The sequence below is a fragment of the Ochotona curzoniae genome, unplaced genomic scaffold (genome assembly GCF_017591425.1).
Source record: "Ochotona curzoniae isolate NIBS_2020 unplaced genomic scaffold, NIBS_Ocur_1.0 contig_3437, whole genome shotgun sequence".
Taxonomy (NCBI): domain Eukaryota; kingdom Metazoa; phylum Chordata; class Mammalia; order Lagomorpha; family Ochotonidae; genus Ochotona; species Ochotona curzoniae.
Window position 1 is genome coordinate 98537 of NW_024465862.1, and position 18419 is coordinate 116955.

Sequence of the window (18419 nt, forward strand, 5' to 3'; positions counted from 1 at the left end):
GAGAGCGTGTCAGGGGCTGTTGTGACTTTGATGGCGCCATGAACTAAAGCGTGGCCTGAGAGGGCCCTTGTGGCCTGAGAGGGCCGGTATGGCCTGAGAGGGCCCGTGTTACCTGAGTGGGCCCGTGTGGCCTGAGTGGGCCGGTGTGGCCTGAGAGGGCCCATGTGGCCTGAGTGGGCCCGTGTTGCCTGAGTGGGCCCGTGTGGCCTGAATGGGCCCGTGTTGCCTGAGTGGGCCCGTGTGGCCTGAATGGGCCCGTGTTGCCTGAGTGGGCCCGCGTGTTGCCTGAGTGGGCCCGTGTTGCCTGAGTGGGCCCGCGTGGCCTGAGAGGGCCCGTGTTACCTGAGTGGGCCCGCGTGGCCTGAGTGGGCCCGTGTTGCCTGAGTGGGCCCGTGTTGCCTGAGTGGGCCCGCGTGGCCTGAGTGGGCCCGCGTGTTGCCTGAGTGGGCCCGTGTTGCCTGAGTGGGCTCGCGTGGCCTGAGTGGGCCCGCGTGTTGCCTGAGTGGGCCTGTGTTGCCTGAGTGGGCCCGTGTGGCCTGAATGGGCCCGTGTGGCCTGAGTGGGCCCGTGTTGCCTGAGTGGGCCCGTGTTGCCTGAGTGGGCCCGCGTGTTGCCTGAGTGGGCCCGTGTTGCCTGAGTGGGCTCGCGTGGCCTGAGTGGGCCCGCGTGTTGCCTGAGTGGGCCCGTGTTGCCTGAGTGGGCCCGCGTGGCCTGAGTGGGCCCGTGTTACCTGAGTGGGCCCGCGTGGCCTGAGTGGGCCCATTGAGGGCATTCACCTTGGTGTTACACTTGACAGTCGTCAGGTTTCTGGTAATGGTTTGCTCTTCTGCCCCGACTTCCTAGTGATGCTTACTGTGCAACCTCTCTTGTTGGCCACTAGGCAGCCCAGCAAATCATTGAACTGCAGGAAGCTGCTCAAATAAATGCTGGTCTGCAGCCGAGCAACCTGGGCAGGAACAACAGCCTGCACGACATGAAGACGGTGGTGAAGACCTGGAGGAACCGGCTGCCCATCGTGTCAGATGACTTGTCGCACTGGAGCAGCATCTTCATGTGGCGGCAGCACCATTACCAGGGTAAACCGACCTGGTCCGGCATGCATCCATCATGTAATTTCCCAGACGCCCTGCCCCGCTGCTCTCATGTCTGTTCCCTTTTCTCTCCTTTGCCCAGGGTTTCTTTGGGCGGTAGGGGGTGGTGGGGGGCGATGGGGGGCTGCCGGGTGGCAGTAGTCACGGGGAGGGCAGAGGACAGAGCTTCTCCCCGAGAGGGTTTCTTGCAGGCACGGCCTGTGGCGTGCAGGGCACTGGATCCTGGCGTTGAAGCTCTGGTCCTGGGGGCTTCCTGTGGTGGCCCCTGCTTTTCTGTCCTTCTGTCTGCTCGTGAAGCCGCCAGCCGGCCTTGGGTTGAGGGGGGCCTTCGTGGTTCGCCCGGTAGGCAGTGTCTTCGTGGTTTGCTCCCGAGGTAAAAGCCAAAGAGAAGTCACGGAGGTAGCTGCCGAGCCGTCCCTCCCCTCGAGCTGTGTGTGTTTCATTTGTTATTTAGGCCTCCTTGTGGTGCACTTTGAACGTGTTTGACATGACTCATGCTTCATTTCTTCACCCTCTAGCTATTGTAACAGCTTATGAAAATAGTTCCCAGCATGATCCGAGTTCAAATAACGCCATGCTTGGGGTTCACGCATCAGCTTCAGCCATCATCCAGTATGGGAAGATTGCCCGGAAACAAGGATTGGTCAATGTAGCTCTGGATATACTGAGTCGCATTCACACCATTCCGACCGTTCCCATAGTGGACTGCTTCCAGAAGATTCGACAGCAAGTCAAGTGCTACCTGCAGCTGGCAGGAGTGATGGGCAAAAACGAGTGCATGCAGGTGACAGGACCCTGTCCCTACCCCCACGTGGGGATCATCCAGAGAGCCCCTGCCTCAGAGGATGGCGGGGTGGAGGACGGGAACCCGCGTGGTTCAGAGGACAAGGGTGAGGGGTGTCAACCTGCGTGGTGACGGCCTCAGCATGGCAGGAGGACAGTGGAGGGCAGCCGCTTCCGTGTCTCCCACACTTGCAGGCTGTTGTGCTACACACACAGTGATTGGGTCAGGCAGGCAGCAACACGGAACTGTCAGGGGGATAGGGTGGACTGGGCTGTGCTCAGGGGAATAGTAATGACAACAGGGAAGCAAGGCTCAGTGTCTCGGCTTCCGTTCGCTTCTCAGTTTCAGGGTAAAACCTGTGTCTGCTAACAGATGGGCGTTGATGCTGTTCACTTCCAGTGCGCTTCCTGAGGCACTGCAGGTGTTCTGTGTCCTGTCAGTGTCAGGACGTTTTTCCCTATTCATTTGTCTCTCTTCTGAACAGGGCCTTGAAGTTATCGAGTCTACAAACTTAAAATACTTCACCAAAGAGATGACAGCCGAGTTTTACGCACTGAAGGGGATGTTTTTGGCCCAGATCAACAAGTATGTGTGTGGCAGTGGGAGGGGACAATAGTAAAGGCCCTGCCAGGAGGGGGACTTGTCTCATTATGACACAAAGCCTATGTGGGGCCCATGGAGTCAGCTGGAGGTGGGCGGGAGGTGGAGACGGTGCAAGGCGTGGCTGCCTAGCTGGTGTCCCTTTGTGACTTGTTGCGGTGTGTGCTGCCTGCTGAGCTGCCTGCCTGCACCCGTGTCCTATGCACCCCCCTGGAGCACAGCTGATTGCAGGGTTAGCGCGGGAGCCAGCATCAGGTTGTCAGAATCAGTGCTGTGTTGGCACACAGTTGCCCTCCATGTGGACTGTTGCTGCTGGCTTGGGGTGGCAGAAGTTTTGTGCTCCTCAGAGCCCTGTCCTGTTGGAGAGAAGTCAGGCTCTTGTGGGGAGCAGCTGGAAGTAAGATGTTCGTAGCAGGTGCTGGTGGCACACAGCACAGTGCTGGAGCTCACGTCACGTGTTCCCCAATGCAGGAGGTGGTTTTTGTTTTGTGTTTGCTTGTTTTGTTTTTTAATTATTTGTTTTTATTGGAAAGTCAGATTTACAGAGATAAGGTCAAAGCTCCCGGCTGAGCCAATCCAAAGTCAGGAACCAGGAGCTTCAAGCTTCTTCTGGGTCCTCCATATGGGTATAGGGTCCCAAGGCCTTGGGTTGTCTGCCATTGCTTTCCCAGGCCATAACCGGGGAGCTTGTTGGAGTGGAACAGCTGGGATACGAACTGGCGCCCATACGGGATGCTGGCATATGCGAGGCAAGGACTTGAGCCACTAGGCTGCCACTAGCCACCAGGCCCCAGGGATTGTGTGTTTACGTTGCCTTTAAGTAAGGAGGCTGTATTGTCAAGGTTGTGGTATTTTAAGACGCTCCCTTTGGAAGTGCGCACTTAGGTGGATTTGACTTGCTGTGTTGTGTGGCCATCTCCGCTGATAGGTTCCAGAACATTCCCATCATCCTCGAAAGGCAGCTGTATCTCTTGGCAGTTGCTTTGACCTCTCCCATTGTTCTGGAGAACCACTAGGCGGCTAGCGACTTGCCTGCGCAGGGCTTTTCCTGTAGATGGCATCGCCCAAGTGAGCATCTCTGCCTGGTGGCTTCCAGTCGGGACGTTTGCGGGGCTTGTCCAAGTTGTGTCCCACACAGGGACTGCTCCTTCCCGGGGTCAGGTGACTCTGCGTCGCTCATCTGTGTGTCCAACCTCTGCGTTAGCTCCACTTGGCATCTGCTAGGAACAGTGCTGCCAGGAGCATTCGTGTCATTGGCTGGTGGAGAGCATTTCCTGTTCCCTCTTGGAGGGGACTGCTGGGTCACGGGAGGTATTTGAGGAGCGGCCAGAGCCTCCCATGGTGGTTGCACCAGCCTCTGTTCTGGCCAGTGATGCTGGAGCTTTGCAGTTGTAACGTTTCCTCACCAGTGCTTGCTTTCTTGCTCTTTGACTTACAGCCCCTTCTATCTCCTTGCGATGCGTGCTATGCAAATATTTTCTTTGTGTCTTCTTTTCACCTTCTTGATGGCGTCCTCTACTGCAACAGGTTTTAAATGTTGCTAATGTCCAATTTATATAATTTTTTTGGCATCTACTTCTGGTGACATCTAAGAATTTATGATCAGGACCAGTATCGAGGCATAGCTGGCTTGACTACCACCTGCAATGCCGGCATCCCGGATGGGTGCCATTTGTGTGCCGACTGCTCCGTTTTGGTCCAGCTACCTGCTAATGCAGAAGCAGCAGAAGATGACACCAGTGTTTGGGCCGCTGTGTCCATGTGGGATACCCGGTGGAAGCTCCTGGCTTCTGCTTGGGTCAGCGTGGCCGTTGTCGCCATTCAGGGAGTGAATCAGTGGATAAAAGATCAATCTTTCTCTGTCTCTGCCTCTCCCTCTCCTCTTTCAGTAACCACCTTTAAATAAATAAATATTAAAAAAAAAATCTGTGGTTTAAACTGAGGTCAGCTATTTTGTCAGTTTTACAGGTTGAGCTCTTACCCTTAGGCCTTTGATCCTTTCTGAGCAGTTTGCATGTGGTGTGGGATACATGTCCCTGTTTGTTGAGTTGTCCTAGCATTTGATGAGGTCATTCACCCTCCCTCAAGTGGCATCTTTGGTGAAGGTCAGTTGACCAGGAGCAGTTGTTGCCTTGCAGTTAAGCTGCCCCGTCCCATATTGGAGTGCCTGGGTTTAGTCAGTACCCAGCTCCACTCCGGACGCTAGCTTGTTCCTGCTGCAGGACTCTGGAAGGCAGTGGCCGATGGCTCAAGTTGTTGGGCCTCTGCCATCTACTTCAGAGACGTAGACTGAGTTCTTGTCTTCCAGCTTTAACATTGTGGCCATTTTGAGATGAATTAGTAGATAGGAGCTCTTTTTACCAATACATTTCCAAAATTTTTTTAAAAGCCCATTTACTGTGTATGGATTTACTTCTGGACTCTACCCATTGATCTGCTCTTGGAGTCCTTAGAGTCCCTTACTTTGTTAATTTTTACTTACTTGAGATCTTTCATTTACTGACTTCCTTCCAAAATGACTGTCTCAGCCAAGGCTGGGCAAAGCCAGGGACCTGGATGTCAAACCTGGCCTCTCACCCTGGTGGTGGAGGTTCTGGCCTCTCCTGGGGGTGGTGGAGGCTCTGGGTTATCACATTGGTGGTGGAGGCTCTGGCCTCTCATGTGGGTGGTGGAGGGAGGCTCTGACATCTCATATTGGTGGTAGAGACTCTGGGCTGTCATTGATGCTGGGCTCTGGGCTCTCATATTGGTGGTGGAAGAGGCTGGCCTCTCATATGGGTGATGGAGGCTCTGTTCTCTCATTGGTGGAGGAGGCTCTGGCCTCTCGGCCGTGGAGGCTTGAGTACTTGTGCTATTATTTGCTGCCTCCCAGGGTGCACGTTAGCAAGAAGCTGGAATCTGAACCAGCCAGGACTCAAACCTAGGCTTCCCCAGCAGCTTCTGAACTGCTGTGCCTTACACCCGTGCCTTTTTTCCATACGGGTCTTCCATTTCTGCGTAAAGGGGAGGCGGCCAGTTATAATTGTAATAGGAATTACATTGAATCTGTATTTTATTTTTTTTTTTTAATTTTTAAAATTGATTACATTGCATTATGTGACACAGTTTTATAGGCACTGGGATTCCCCCCTCACCTCCCCGAAACCCGCTCCGCCCCCCATGGTGGATTCTTCCATCTTGTTGCATTACCACAGGTCAAATTCAGTTGAGATTCTTTCCTTGCAAGCATCTACAAAGCATAGAGTCCAGCATCTTATTGTGCAGATAAGTTCAACAGTTTCATGGGGAAACAGTCTCTGGTCTGAAGGTACAGCCAAAAGAGTATCATCCCAATCAATTAAAAGCCCCGACATTGCATCAGTAACAATTTATAACGTAATGGAATTAGTTGACATGGTATTGTGTATCCAGCATGTTCAAAGAGAGAGAGAGGGGAAAAAAAAAAAGAGTACAAGTTCTGAACCACATCCTATGACTTCTACATTGAGATTTCAAGTATTAGTTTATATACAGCTGGGTTCTATACACCTTAAAATGGGTGTAGATTACTATTCAGCTGTCTCATGTCTATTTTAATTTTAGTATTTAGCAGTTCATAGCGTTGAAGCATGATTTTGCATGGCTGTTTTTCGGGTAGTCTAACTCTATAACTGTAACAAGACATATGTCAACAGTTTAGGTGAACAGTTTTAGGAGGGGTGTGCAGAGAAATCTTCAATACCCTAGTGAGGAGTAACTAATCTTTGTGTTGAATCTGTATGTTAACCTAGGGGGTGTCTAGCCATTCGGTGATGCATCTTTCCATTAATTTAGATCTTCCGTTGCTTTCAATATGTGTTAGAGTTGTAACTGCAAGTCCTGCACTTCATGATACAGTTGTTCCTAAATAGTTTTATTTCTTTTGATGATCCTGCAAATGGAATTGTTTTGGTTTCATTTGCAGACAGTTCGTTGATTTTTGTATAAAGATCTGAACAGGTTTCGATCTTTTGGCTCCGTTTGTGGATTCCTGAGGGTTTTCTGCATGAAGGCTCATGTCATCTACCAATGAGGTGCTTCTTGTTTGTATTTCTGGCCCAGCTGTCCTGGGCTCTGTGCTGTTGAATTGGCTGCTGAGCTTCTTAGAGCCTTTCCTGTTCTTGGCGCATTCAGTCCTCGCTGGTGAGTGAGGTGTCAGCTGGGACCTGTGCTTTCTCTGGTGTTCGGTTTTGCCGGGTAGCTCTGTGTGGGTCAGGGCGCTGTGGGCTTTTTAGCTTTGTCTTGTTAATGTGATGTGTCGCATGGCTTTTCTCCTGTAGGACGGACTCCCAGGTGGCAGGGACACCCTTGGAGTTGGCCTGCTGCTGGCTGTTGCTGAGGGCCAGCTTCTATTGTTACATCATGTTTTTTGGTGTCCTGGCCATAGCTTGTGACATTGTTGGTGGGATAATGAAATGCCGTAACTGCTGTGGAAAACAGGCTGGCAGTTCCACATCCTTTCAGCAACACAGCCGAAAGGTCAGGAGCAGACACTTGACCAGGCAGGGTTGATTTACAGTGGGCAGCCGTGCAAGCACACGGAAGTTGCACACAGTGGAAACATTGCAATGGCGTGTTCGGTCCCTGCACGGAGCTGGTTTGTGGGGCGTGCAGTCCAGCTTCATGCAGAACGTGTCTCCCGGCAGGTCTGAGGAAGCCAACAAGGCCTTCTCGGCGGCCGTGCAGATGCATGACGTGTTGGTGAAGGCGTGGGCCATGTGGGGCGACTACCTGGAGAACATCTTCGTGAAGGAGCGCCAGCTGCATCTCGGGGTGTCTGCCATCACCTGTTACCTGCATGCCTGTCGCCATCAGAACGAGAGCAAGTCAAGGAAATACCTTGCCAAGGTGAGGCCACGGGTGTGTAGCCGCCGATCCGTGCTGGGCGTGAGGCTCGATTCCAGCCTCATCCCGTCACCCTCGAGGTACCTTTCCAGCTGCTTGTAAGGCTAAGATGCCAAGGTTCCTCTTCTCGGGGCTCCTGGGCCGAGGTGTGGGTCACTGAGGGTAGACCAGTGCCCCAGAGGGCAGCTGGCGACCTGCAGTGAGCTGCTGTCCTTTGCTGCTCACGGGGGTCTCTGCCCTGAGCCTCAGGCATACATAAAACTTAGAAGAATTCTTGCAGAACACTTAAGAATAAGTTGTTATTTTCCATTTTGCTCACAAAATGCTTGGCTTTTTAGGATTCCTTGATTTAATAAGAAAATTCGCAACATGCCCCCTCAGTACATGGTGGTTACAACCAGCATAGAGAAACCAGCTGACACGGAAATACTACCTAAGCACTGCCACTAGTTCTGACATCAGTGGACCCCAGGGTACCGGCATATGGCCTGCCTGGTGGTAGGGACCCCATCCTCTTAGATTTTAGCAGAAACCTGTCTTGCTGGTTGAGGGCACACATATGGAAGATGCGCATGCTGGCAGTCCTGGCCCTCGTCCCTTGCTTCCTTATTGCCACCGCCTGCCGCTCACGGGCAGACTGGCTCCATCACTAATTGTCGTCAAAGCGAAACCAAGTGGTTGGGAGAGTCCAGTGCAATAGCTCAACCCTTGCCCTTCAAGCCCTGGGATCCCATGTGCTTGAAGGGGATCCTACATGGGTGTGGCTGGGGGCATGGGCACTTGGGCCATCTCCACTGCTTTCCCAAGTGTTCTAACAGGGAGTAGAAATGGTATTGGAGCAGTCAGGACTAGAACACTGCAGCGTGGGGTGGCGGCATCAGTAGCAGGGACTTAATGCCCTGTGCTGCAGGGCCAGCATTGAGCTGACCAGTGGAGCCACTGCGCTAGAGTTCCAGTGTTGGAACAGAGGCCCCGGGTTTGAAGTTCCTCAGAACAGCCATTCAATTTCAAGCCTTTCCTCCATTCTTCCTTTCCTAGGTGTTGTGGCTTTTGAGTTTTGATGATGACAAAAACACCCTGGCAGACGCCGTGGACAAGTACTGCATTGGGGTGCCCCCCATCCAGTGGCTGGCCTGGATCCCCCAGCTGCTCACCTGCCTGGTGGGCTCCGAGGGCAAGCTGCTTCTGAACCTCATCAGCCAGGTCTGTGGACCAGCTCCAAGCTGTGTCTTTGCTTTGAGCTCTTTTTTTTTTTTTTTTTTCCCAGAAAGCAGATTTGAATACTTAAAGTGTTAAAAATAAATCCAAGACATGAGAAGGTCAAAGGCATTTAGAGCCCTATTAATAGAGACCATTCTGAAAAGTCACTGCAGAATGTGTCAGCGTTGGAGGGAAATACAAAGTACTGAAGGTGTGCTATGTCTCTTGGATGTCACGTGCTCCTGCCAGAGGAGGGTAGGACTGGCAGTGCTGTGTGGCCAAGCAGGATTTCACAGCTGACTGCTGCCCCGTGCCGGGTGCACGTCCGAGTCAGCCTGCAGTCAGCAGCTTTAGTACCCGGCACGCAGCTCAGCCCTGGCGTGGGGCTGAGGGATCTGGCAGGCCTGGCTCCCGAAGAGAGACTGTCCCATCTTCCTTGGAGAGTGGTTGCAGAGTGTGTGTGCCTGTGTAAAGGCCGAGGGACACCACAGCAAGGAACTGTGATGCTGTCAGCCTCGGGAGTCGCCCCGCAGCACCGCACACTCACCCAGAGTCCAGCCGATGCCTGTGCTGTGGCTTGCTGTGGTTCACCCGTCAGGATGTGGAGTCCGTGTGTTTCCTGTGCTCGCTTCTCTCACGTCTCCTGGTGCAGGTTCACTAGCTGCCCAGTAGTGGTGGCGAAGGACCGGGGGCGTGCGGCCGTCTGCTCAGGCCCCACGTGGGCTCCCCTTCCCCCTGCTGTGCAGGGCCGTCACTGCTGATGGACCACCAGTCAGCATAGCTCACGCCTGCAGGGAACTGTTTCTCATAGAAAGATGAGCTTGTTTGTGGCTTTGTTTGCCTGAGGAATATCCAGGTGCCTTCCTCGGGCATTTCTGTCTCCAGTGAGGAGATGGAAAATTCTGCTGGGTTGATGAGATACAGATGGTAGCCTGGCGTGGGTCTTCAGGCTGTGTGTTGGGTTGTTGCCGCAGCCCTGCTTCCTTGTGCAGGCAGACCTGACAGCTGTTAGCGGGGAGCAGTGCTGTTGACGGCCTGTGTCTCTGTGCAGGTTGGACGTGTGTACCCCCAAGCCGTCTACTTCCCCATCCGGACCCTGTACCTGACCCTGAAAATAGAGCAGCGGGAGCGCTATAAGAGCGGTAAGTCCTGGGAGCGGGCCTCCTGCACGGGGGCTGCTGGGGACACCCCTGGCCCGGGAGGGACACGGGGTCGTGAGGGAGCCTCCGCCCTAACGTGTCAGGCCGCTCCGCCTCCACCCAAGCTACCGAGCCATGCCTAGAGAGCTGGGTGGAGTCCGCCTTGCCCCGCACTCAGCGTCCCTGTGGACGCAGTGCAGTGCCTGTCACTGCGTGGTGCTCAGGGTTAAGGAGCATCTTCAGCTGTCTGGTCAGTCAGCATTACCAGTTGTTTGTGAAAAGTGACTTGAGACACAGGCTTGGAACGGCCCTAGAGTGTATGCAGAACGACTCATTTGGTGTCGCCTACACGTTGACCGCAGTGCCCACCTGCTTCACAGGGTGTAGATGCCCACAGGCATGGCCTGCAGGTGCCTGGTAGAGTGGGGTGGACTCGGGATGCATGGCCCATTTCAGACTCAGCCTAGGCTCTGCCTGGCCAGATCCGTGAGCCAACGCCAGACGAACGGGCACTGAGGGTCTTATGGTGTATTTCTCATGAAGAAAGGGACTTTTAAAGCATCTTTACTGTATGATTTGGCTCTTCTGGATGGAAAAAAAAATGTAGCCTTACTTAACTGCGCTCATCTTCAGCAGTCAAGAATTTTCCCAACATTTCATTTTTAAAATGACTTGAGGAAACTTGTAGGAGGCAAAGAAGGTGCTCAGAGGGACCCCCTGCCCCTCCCCAGACTCATCACTGTCCTCTTTGTCACATCTGCTTTCTCTCCATGAACTTAATCCTCTGGAGGCAGGTAGCAGACGGCTGCGCTCTCTGTCCCTGAATCCCTCGGTGCACCTGTCCTTAGAACGCAGCCCCTGGGGCCAGGGATGGTGATGACTCCCACACCGGCAGGAACCGGCGTTCCTTGGCCAGGGGGTTCTGTATAGCCCCGAGCTCCGGCGTGGGTCGGTTCTGCGCTGACGTTGGCGTTGTGTGTGTTGCTCTCAGATTCTGGACAGCAGCAGCCAAGTTCAGTGGGTAACCAGTCCCATTCTGCATCAGATCCAGGGCCCATAAGAGCGACAGCACCAATGTGGCGCTGCAGCCGAATCATGCACATGCAGCGAGAGCTCCACCCCACCCTTCTGTCTTCCCTGGAAGGCATCGTCGATCAGATGGTCTGGTTCCGAGAAAACTGGCACGAGGAGGTACTTGACTGTGCCCTTGCCCGAGAAGTGCGTGTATCCTTCTGTGTGCTCGTGTGGCCCTGTGCTCTTTGCATGATGCCTTGCTGAATTTAGCCTTGGACTAGGCAAGTCGTGTCTGCTAGAAGCAGCAGGCAGAAGCAGCAAAACAGAAAGCCGGGTCTTTGTTAAACGCTGACTCGGGTCACCGCTGTGGTCACAGTTACCCAAGCGGGCACGTGAGCGCGCTTTCCTGGGGTGGGACTCGGTGTCTTGCGGGTCTTTGCAGCAGCTGGGCCACCCCCTTGATGGCGTTGTCTGGCTGCTGATAGAATGCTGCATGCCGAGGCCCAGCTGTTTGCGTCCTTGGCTTACCTGGCAGCCCCACGTGCCACTGGGCCGTGCAGTGTGGGCATCCGAGGTTGAAGATGAAACAACCTCCAGGGTGTGCAGCACCCGACAGAGAGACTTCGCCTCTTCTGGGTCCTGAGTGGGTCTAGAAAGAGCCCACGTGGGGGGGCCGGCTGCTGCCTGGGGCAGAGGCTCTGCCTCAGCCTGACTCCATCCCTCGTACCCCAGGTCCTCCGGCAGCTGCAGCAGGGCCTGGCCAAGTGCTACTCGGTGGCATTTGAGAAGAGCGGAGCTGTGTCTGATGCCAAAATCACACCCCACACACTCAACTTCGTCAAGAAGCTGGTGAGCACGTTTGGGGTGGGCCTGGAGAACGTGTCCAACGTCTCCACCATGTTCTCCAGCGCCGCCTCCGAGTCTCTGGCCAGGCGGGCACAGGCCACTGCCCAGGACCCCGTCTTCCAGAAGCTCAAGGGCCAGTTCACGACCGGTGAGTCCCGCCGCCCGTTTCCTGGGATGGGAAACATTTGTAGTTAGCAGCTCGGTGGGTCATCACAGCTCTGTGTTGGGTGCCCGTGCGCCTCTGTGGGAAGGACCAGCTTCAGAACCCAGGCCACATGCGTGCCTGAGCCCGCCTGCTGCTGTTGCGTCTGCAGCAAGAGCTGCCAGCTGGAAATGGGGCTCAGGCCCAGCTGCCCTCCCCTTCCTGGGGCCCTGCCTTCAGTTGATTTGGGGGGAGCATCAGAAGGTGAGGTGATGGGATTTAATGCTTCAGGGCGCAGAGCGGCCGTGCATCCTGGGAGCAAACTGAGAGGTTGTTTGCTTTCCTGCTTGGTCCTTGGTCGAGGCAGCGTGTTCCCCAGACCCCATGCGAGCGGAGTGCTGCGTCTGCCTGGTATTGCATGGCCCGGGTGTCTTGATAGGTCACATTGGGAATTCCGCCCCACCCGGGGCATGCATGTGTACACACACACACACACACGAGTTATTACCATGTGGAAACATTTGTGCAGCTGTTTGCCAGGGTTAAAACATTTCAGTTTAATTACTGCTTTTGTAACCTTTCTTTAAACATGTTTAAAACTCTTTCCTCACTGATTGATGGGTTATTCCTAGGAATAGGGGTGGTTCCCATTTGTAGAAAACATGTTGTTTTAAGATTTAGAATTTGTTTTGAAAGTCAGAGTTAGGGAGAGACAGACAGAGATCTTCCACCTGTTGCTTCACCCCTCAGATAGCCACAGTGGCCACGTTGAGAGGGCTGGGCCAGGCGCTTCATCTGAGTCTCCTGTGTGGGTGAAAGGGCCCAGGGACTTGCTACTTCTGCTGCTTTTCACAGGCCTCTAGGGAACTGAATCAGAAGTGAGCAGCTGAGACTGGTACCCGTACGAGATGCCAACCTCAGAGGAGGCAGATTTACCCAGCATACCACAACACTGACCCAGATAGTGTATCTTTTAAAAAGACTCGCTGTATTTTCTTTTTATTTTTTAAGATTTATTTTTATTATTATTATTTCTTATTGGAAAGGCAGATATACAGAGAGGAGAGACAGAGAGGAAGATCTTCCGTCCGATGATTCACTCCCCAAGTGAGCGCAACCGGCCGATACTATGCCGATCCGAAGCCAGGAGCCTCTTCCGGGTCTCCCACACAGATGCAGGGTCCCAAGGCTTTGGGCCGTCCTCTGCTGCTTTCCCAGGCCACAGGCAGGGAGCTGGAAGGGAAGCGGGGCTGCCGGGATTAGAACCGGTGCCCATATGGGATCCCGGGCATGCAAGGCGAGGACCTTTAACCACTTGCACCACCACGCCGGGCCCGTCGCTGTATTTTCTTAATGCAGTTAAGAACATCTGCTAAATAGGTTGAAGTAATACAAAATGGAGATTCCTGTTAGCCACAAGAGACTCCAGTGTCAAGGAGGCTCCACCTGCCTCATGTTCCCCGGAACTGGGCTCCAGAGTGGACACTGACCACAGTCACCCCAAGAGTTTCAGCCTGGGTGGGGGGCTGGGGGCATGCAAGCACACACGACTGTATGTGCCCGGTGGCTTCTCTTGATAGGCCCGGTTGCCTGCAGGAGGGAGGAGGGCCTGGGCCTGTGGGCGTCGCATCTGAAACACTGAGCAAATGAGGGTGCAGGAGGACGCTGGAGAGACGCGGGAACCCCCATGGTGGTCTCATGGCTGCCCGCGTTTCCTGAATGTCACACACCTGCCCCTCCAGGGTCCCTACCTCTCAACCACAGTGGTCAGGAGCATCCCGACGCTTGACCCCTTACTGTGAATTACGGAGGGAGTGGACTGAGCTTTTTAATTGGAGATGCATTTTAATATTGACTTCTGTCTTACAGATTTTGACTTCAGTGTTCCAGGCTCCATGAAGCTTCATAATCTGATTTCTAAGTTGAAAAAGTGGATCAAGATCCTGGAGGCCAAAACCAAGCAGCTTCCCAAATTCTTCCTCATAGAAGAAAAGTGTCGCTTCCTGAGCAATTTCTCAGCACAGACTGCTGAAGTGGAAATTCCAGGGGAGTTTCTGATGCCCAAGCCAACGCATTATTACATCAAAATCGCGCGGTGAGTGAGCTGGTGGGTTGGGCAAGGGGTGGGGGCAGAGCTCGGAGTACACACCATGCACGTGTCGGACATCGGTGACCTAAGGTGGGAGGTGGTTGGGGGCTGCTGTGTCCCCAAGGGTCTGCTCTCACCACTGGGTCAGCTATCTTGAGTGAAGCTTGAGTCTGCATTCCACAGCACCCCTGCTGAATCACCTTAGGCTGGGGAAAGAAAGTTCTGTGTCGAACGGAAGGGACTGCTGGGGAGCCACTGGGCATGCGTGCTGCTTGTGCGTTGTGCCCCACGGTCTGGGACGGTTGTCTTGGTGTTCTGTCTGGATCACATGCAGCCCCACCTTGCTCTCCTTGCACTGTGTTCAGAGCTTAGACCCGTCTGCGCCTGACATGGTCCTGCTGTGGCTGCCTGTCTGGGAGACCAGCTGACCCGACAGGCTGAACGCCGCAGCAGCTACCTCGAGAAAGGCTGGGCTCGAGTCGGGAGGCTACCATTGTCTGTCTGCCCCGGCAGGTTTATGCCCAGGGTGGAAATCGTGCAGAAACACAACACGGCAGCCAGGAGGCTGTACATCCGTGGGCACAACGGCAAGATCTACCCATACCTGGTCATGAACGACGCCTGCCTCACCGAGTCACGGCGAGAGGAGCGTGTGCTGCAGCTGCTGCGCCTGCTGAACCCCTGCCTGGAGAAGAGGAAAGAGACCACCAAGAGGCACCTGTTTTTCACAGGTATGTGAGCCATGTGCTGGCTGCAGCTGCACCTGCGTTGGTGTTGGGGCAGGCCCGTGGTAGTCCTTGTTCAGGAGCAGGCTGCTCGGCAGGGGACTGCGGATCCCAGCTGCCCACGCTGCACTGGGGGCCGTACCCATGTGCCTGTCACCCTGCTCCTCTGGCCCCTGTCTGGGCTCTGCGCCTCCTGGCCTGCATACCCACAGTCTGAGTTTGCCTGGGGGCCAGGTGCGGGGCTTGGGAGGGTGGGAGGCACACGACACTGTCGTGGCACAAGTAGCTGATGAGTGACGACCCGGAGTGGAGTTGCCAGGGACCAGGCTGGCAGTGACCTACTTCTGTTTGTAACGGGCACGGGTCACACTTGAGGTGTTCCCGGAGATGGTTATTGCTGGGACGTGTCCGCCTCTGTGGCCTAAGAGCTCTGACCTTTAAATTGACAGACTGATATAGCAGCCCTGGTTTAGCTGATGCCACCTTTGTTCGTCGTAGTCAGGTTTGCCTGTGTGGGCTACACTGACACCAAACTCCGGTGCAGGGGTCGCCATGGCTGGAGGCCCACCGGGCAGGTGGCAATGGGACCCCGCCTCACAGCAAGAAAATCTTTGCTTCCTCCAGCTTTTCTTTGGCAGATGGCTTAATGCCTTCACCTGCTCGCTCAGTGTCATTTAACCCGCAAACAGCCCCAGGGGTAGGTACTGTCACCCCATTTTTAAATGAAGTAAAGTTCACCCAAGTTTGGCAACGTTGGCTGCCAGAGTCCCGCTCCAGCGGAGTTTGGAACTCGAGAAGGGTGCGTGGATGAGGTGCGAAGAGAGACGGACCACTAAGATTGCATGATCATTGTGGACAGTGCAGTAAAGCTGTCCGCTTTATTTATACAGAACCAGTCAAACTCTGGCTCAGGCTTTTTACGTCATGGTCGAGTGGGTGTTTCTAAGGATAATTCTGCGGTTTGCTTCACGTAAGGCAGGATGTTATCCATCCTGGCGCCGTGGTCAGGAAGTTCTCAATAGATGGTGCATATCAATCAGTAACACGGTCCTACTACGATCTTCATTCTACAGCTTAGTCTTGTGTCAGATAAGGGAGGAAATGCATCACAGAAGGAGGGACATAAAGATCAAAGAAGGAGGGAAAGAATAGATTCCCACTACACCTGGGGACGGAACACCCTTGATTAGCATAGGATCCAAGGGGAGTGAGCACCCTTGATCAGCAGATTGTCAACCGTATCAGCAACATCAGCTTCCAAGCTCACAGTGATACTAAACATTAACTCTGCAGAGGCAGACGATGCCCAAATAGATTATGGAATTCTCAGCGGGGTTGTCCAGTGTCCATGCAAAGGGAGGCGGAGCTGCATTCAGGTGGTCGTAGAGACATCCGCCCAGCCCTGCCACACAGCAGGAAGTCCCTTGCGGCCCTGCCTGCAATGGAACAATACTCTTCACACCTTCCTGTCTTCCACACCCATCACACGGACCCCAGCAGTTAGCCAAGAGATGTCACTAGGAAGGCAGGCTCAGGAGGTGGGGGCAGGTGCCTCTCCCCAAGGCTGAACTGTGCCAGGGGTGCCTGCCATTGTGGGTAAACTAGAGTGGGAATGGGCTGTGAGTCCGTTGCGGGGATGCTGGGTAGTTCTCGGGGCCACCCTGGTTCTGCTTACCTGTGCCACAGAACCCGAGCAAAGTGTCCCCTGCTTTCCAGAGCTGGAGAGCACCACAGTGGACCTTGCTGTAGGGGAGACCAGTCACAGGCTCCCAGCAGGAGGCAGGGCCTGCGGCCCGCAGTGGGAGGGCGTTGGCTGCTCTTTGTGCCTTGAGCCTGCTTGTCTGAACACAGGCGATGCACCTGTCTGCTGAGCGTGCGGGGCTGTGACTGTGGGACCACACGAGCTTCACCCCTCGACACATGCGGGTGCCTGGCATTTGGAGGCGGTACTGACCTGCGGCTTCTCTCCGCAGTGCCCCGGGTCGTGGCTGTGTCCCCGCAGATGCGCCTCGTCGAGGACAACCCCTCCTCTCTGTCACTCGTGGAGATCTACAAGCAGCGCTGTGCCAAGAAGGGCATTGAGCACGACAACCCCATCTCCCGCTACTACGACCGGCTGGCCACCGTGCAGGCGCGGGGCACCCAGGCCAGCCATCAGGTACCACTGGGCCTGAAGGCAGCAGGCGTGGCTGCGGGCACCCACTGCTTTAGTCACGGCTCCCCCATGAGCTGGCAGGTGTTACAGTGGCTGAGTGGAAGGGTCGCCTGGAAGTCCTCCAGCCAGGGCACATCTATCCTGTGCTCAGGAATAGAGTGGGAAAGTTTGTGATGGGCTCACTGCAGCCAGGCACGTCTGGACAGAGGGGCCTCCAGGTTCTGCAGACCAGCTGAGTCGCTGCCACGTGGTCCTCTGCACCCTGAGAGGAAGCAAGCACAGAGAATGAGCCTCACATTAGCTGGGGTCCACTTCCCTTCATCTGGGTCCCGGGGGCTGTGTCCCCGCCACAGCACTGCCTGCGCGTGCTGTGTTCCCCATGTTCTGACTAGGACCTGGGGCGGGCTCCTGTGTGGCTCGGGCTGTGGCCTGGTCCTGGTGGCCCGGCGGCTTTGAGGGAGTCCTCGGCAGGCTGCAGTGCACACTGCCTGCACAGCCCTCTCTGGTTCCGCTGACAGAGCACAGCGTTCCCTAGTGTGAGGCATGCCAGGGGCTGCGGGGCCAGCCAGGGTGGCCCGGCAACGTTGGCACCTCAGGCCTCGTCCTGCTCTGCGTTAGGCTTTCATTCCCTGGTGTTGCTACATCCGGAGTTGTGTAGCCCTCTCCACCCTGCAGAGAGGAAGACATGGCCTGAGGCCGGCTACTCCCTGGTCCTCTCTGCAGAGACAGACAGGGATGTGCTCATGCTAGTGCCGGGGCTGCCTCTCCTGCAGAGGAAGGAGGCCCGTCTGTCTGCAGAGCACATCAGGATCCTGATGCATAGATATGCACATTGGGTCGGTCCCCTAGGCAACTGGGGATGAGTCGTGGTTGATGCTGCCGGTGTGTGAGTCCGTGCTTGCCTTTCCCTTGGACATGGGTCCAGGAGTTCATGGTGACTCTGAGCATCTTCTGAGGATGGCGTGCTAGGTGTGGAAGGCGCTGGCCTGCCAGTCACGTGGGAGCAGTCGTGAGAGGCGTGGCCTGTGCTTCCTGCCTGGCTGTGCGTTTCCTTTGGAAAATGTTCACGCAAACCTTTTACTCATCTTTAATTTGGATGGTTTGTCTTGTCAGTTCCAAGAATTCTTGATAGACCTGACTGCCAGGAACTGTGTACCAGCCATGTTTTCCTGATTTGTTAGCGTGACTAACAGAGCCAGGCAGGTCTGCCCGTCAGGGTTCTCTCCGGATCTGTCGCTCTGTTCTCTGGCTTTCCTGGCTGTGTGCTGTGAAGACCCAGCATGGTCCGTTTAGCGGCAGAGTTAGCCTGCACCTGTTGTGTGTGGGAGATGCCTGGGTGGGCAGTGTGCAGCTGGGGGGCAAGTCCGGGGCCTTAGCAGGTGTCCATGGGCACATGCGTGGCTGCTGTAGGAGTGGATGGGGTATTCTCTGCCGTCTCCATGAGTGAGAGAGGCAGGCAGCGGGGATCCCGTGGTGATGTGCAGCCAGTTGGTGGTGTCCACCTTGAGCCTGTCCTGTTGGCTGGCTGGGGGCCCAGCTAACTGCGTGAGCTCCTGTGAGGCTTGCTAAGCCTGTGGTGCTGGCCAGCCGCGCAGGTCCTGGGGTGGAGCTCGGCTTTGGGTCTGTCTGCCTCCGGGCAGCTCAGGCAGCATTTGTGTCCCACGGCCTGGCTTGGAGGCAGAGCTGCTGGTGTTGGTCATGTGGCTTCCCTGGGTGCTTCTGTCAGATGGGCTCCCCCCCAATGCAGCCCAGGCTTGGGATGGCCCAAGAG

The 18419-nt window shown here is 55.1% G+C and overlaps 1 protein-coding gene across 1 annotated transcript in view; it reads left to right on the top strand.

Moving 5' to 3' along the window:
- LOC121156596 (transformation/transcription domain associated protein) overlaps window positions 1–18419 on the top strand; it is a 98458-nt gene that overhangs the window by 76943 nt on the left and 3096 nt on the right. Inside the window, exons 60-70 of the mRNA XM_040980362.1 lie at window positions 881–1076; window positions 1610–1875; window positions 2360–2460; window positions 7140–7341; window positions 8377–8541; window positions 9590–9680; window positions 10669–10868; window positions 11424–11685; window positions 13549–13774; window positions 14282–14499; window positions 16467–16651. Coding sequence (XP_040836296.1) covers window positions 881–1076; window positions 1610–1875; window positions 2360–2460; window positions 7140–7341; window positions 8377–8541; window positions 9590–9680; window positions 10669–10868; window positions 11424–11685; window positions 13549–13774; window positions 14282–14499; window positions 16467–16651 — 2112 coding nt within the window. The remainder of the gene's footprint in view (window positions 1–880; window positions 1077–1609; window positions 1876–2359; window positions 2461–7139; window positions 7342–8376; window positions 8542–9589; window positions 9681–10668; window positions 10869–11423; window positions 11686–13548; window positions 13775–14281; window positions 14500–16466; window positions 16652–18419) is intronic.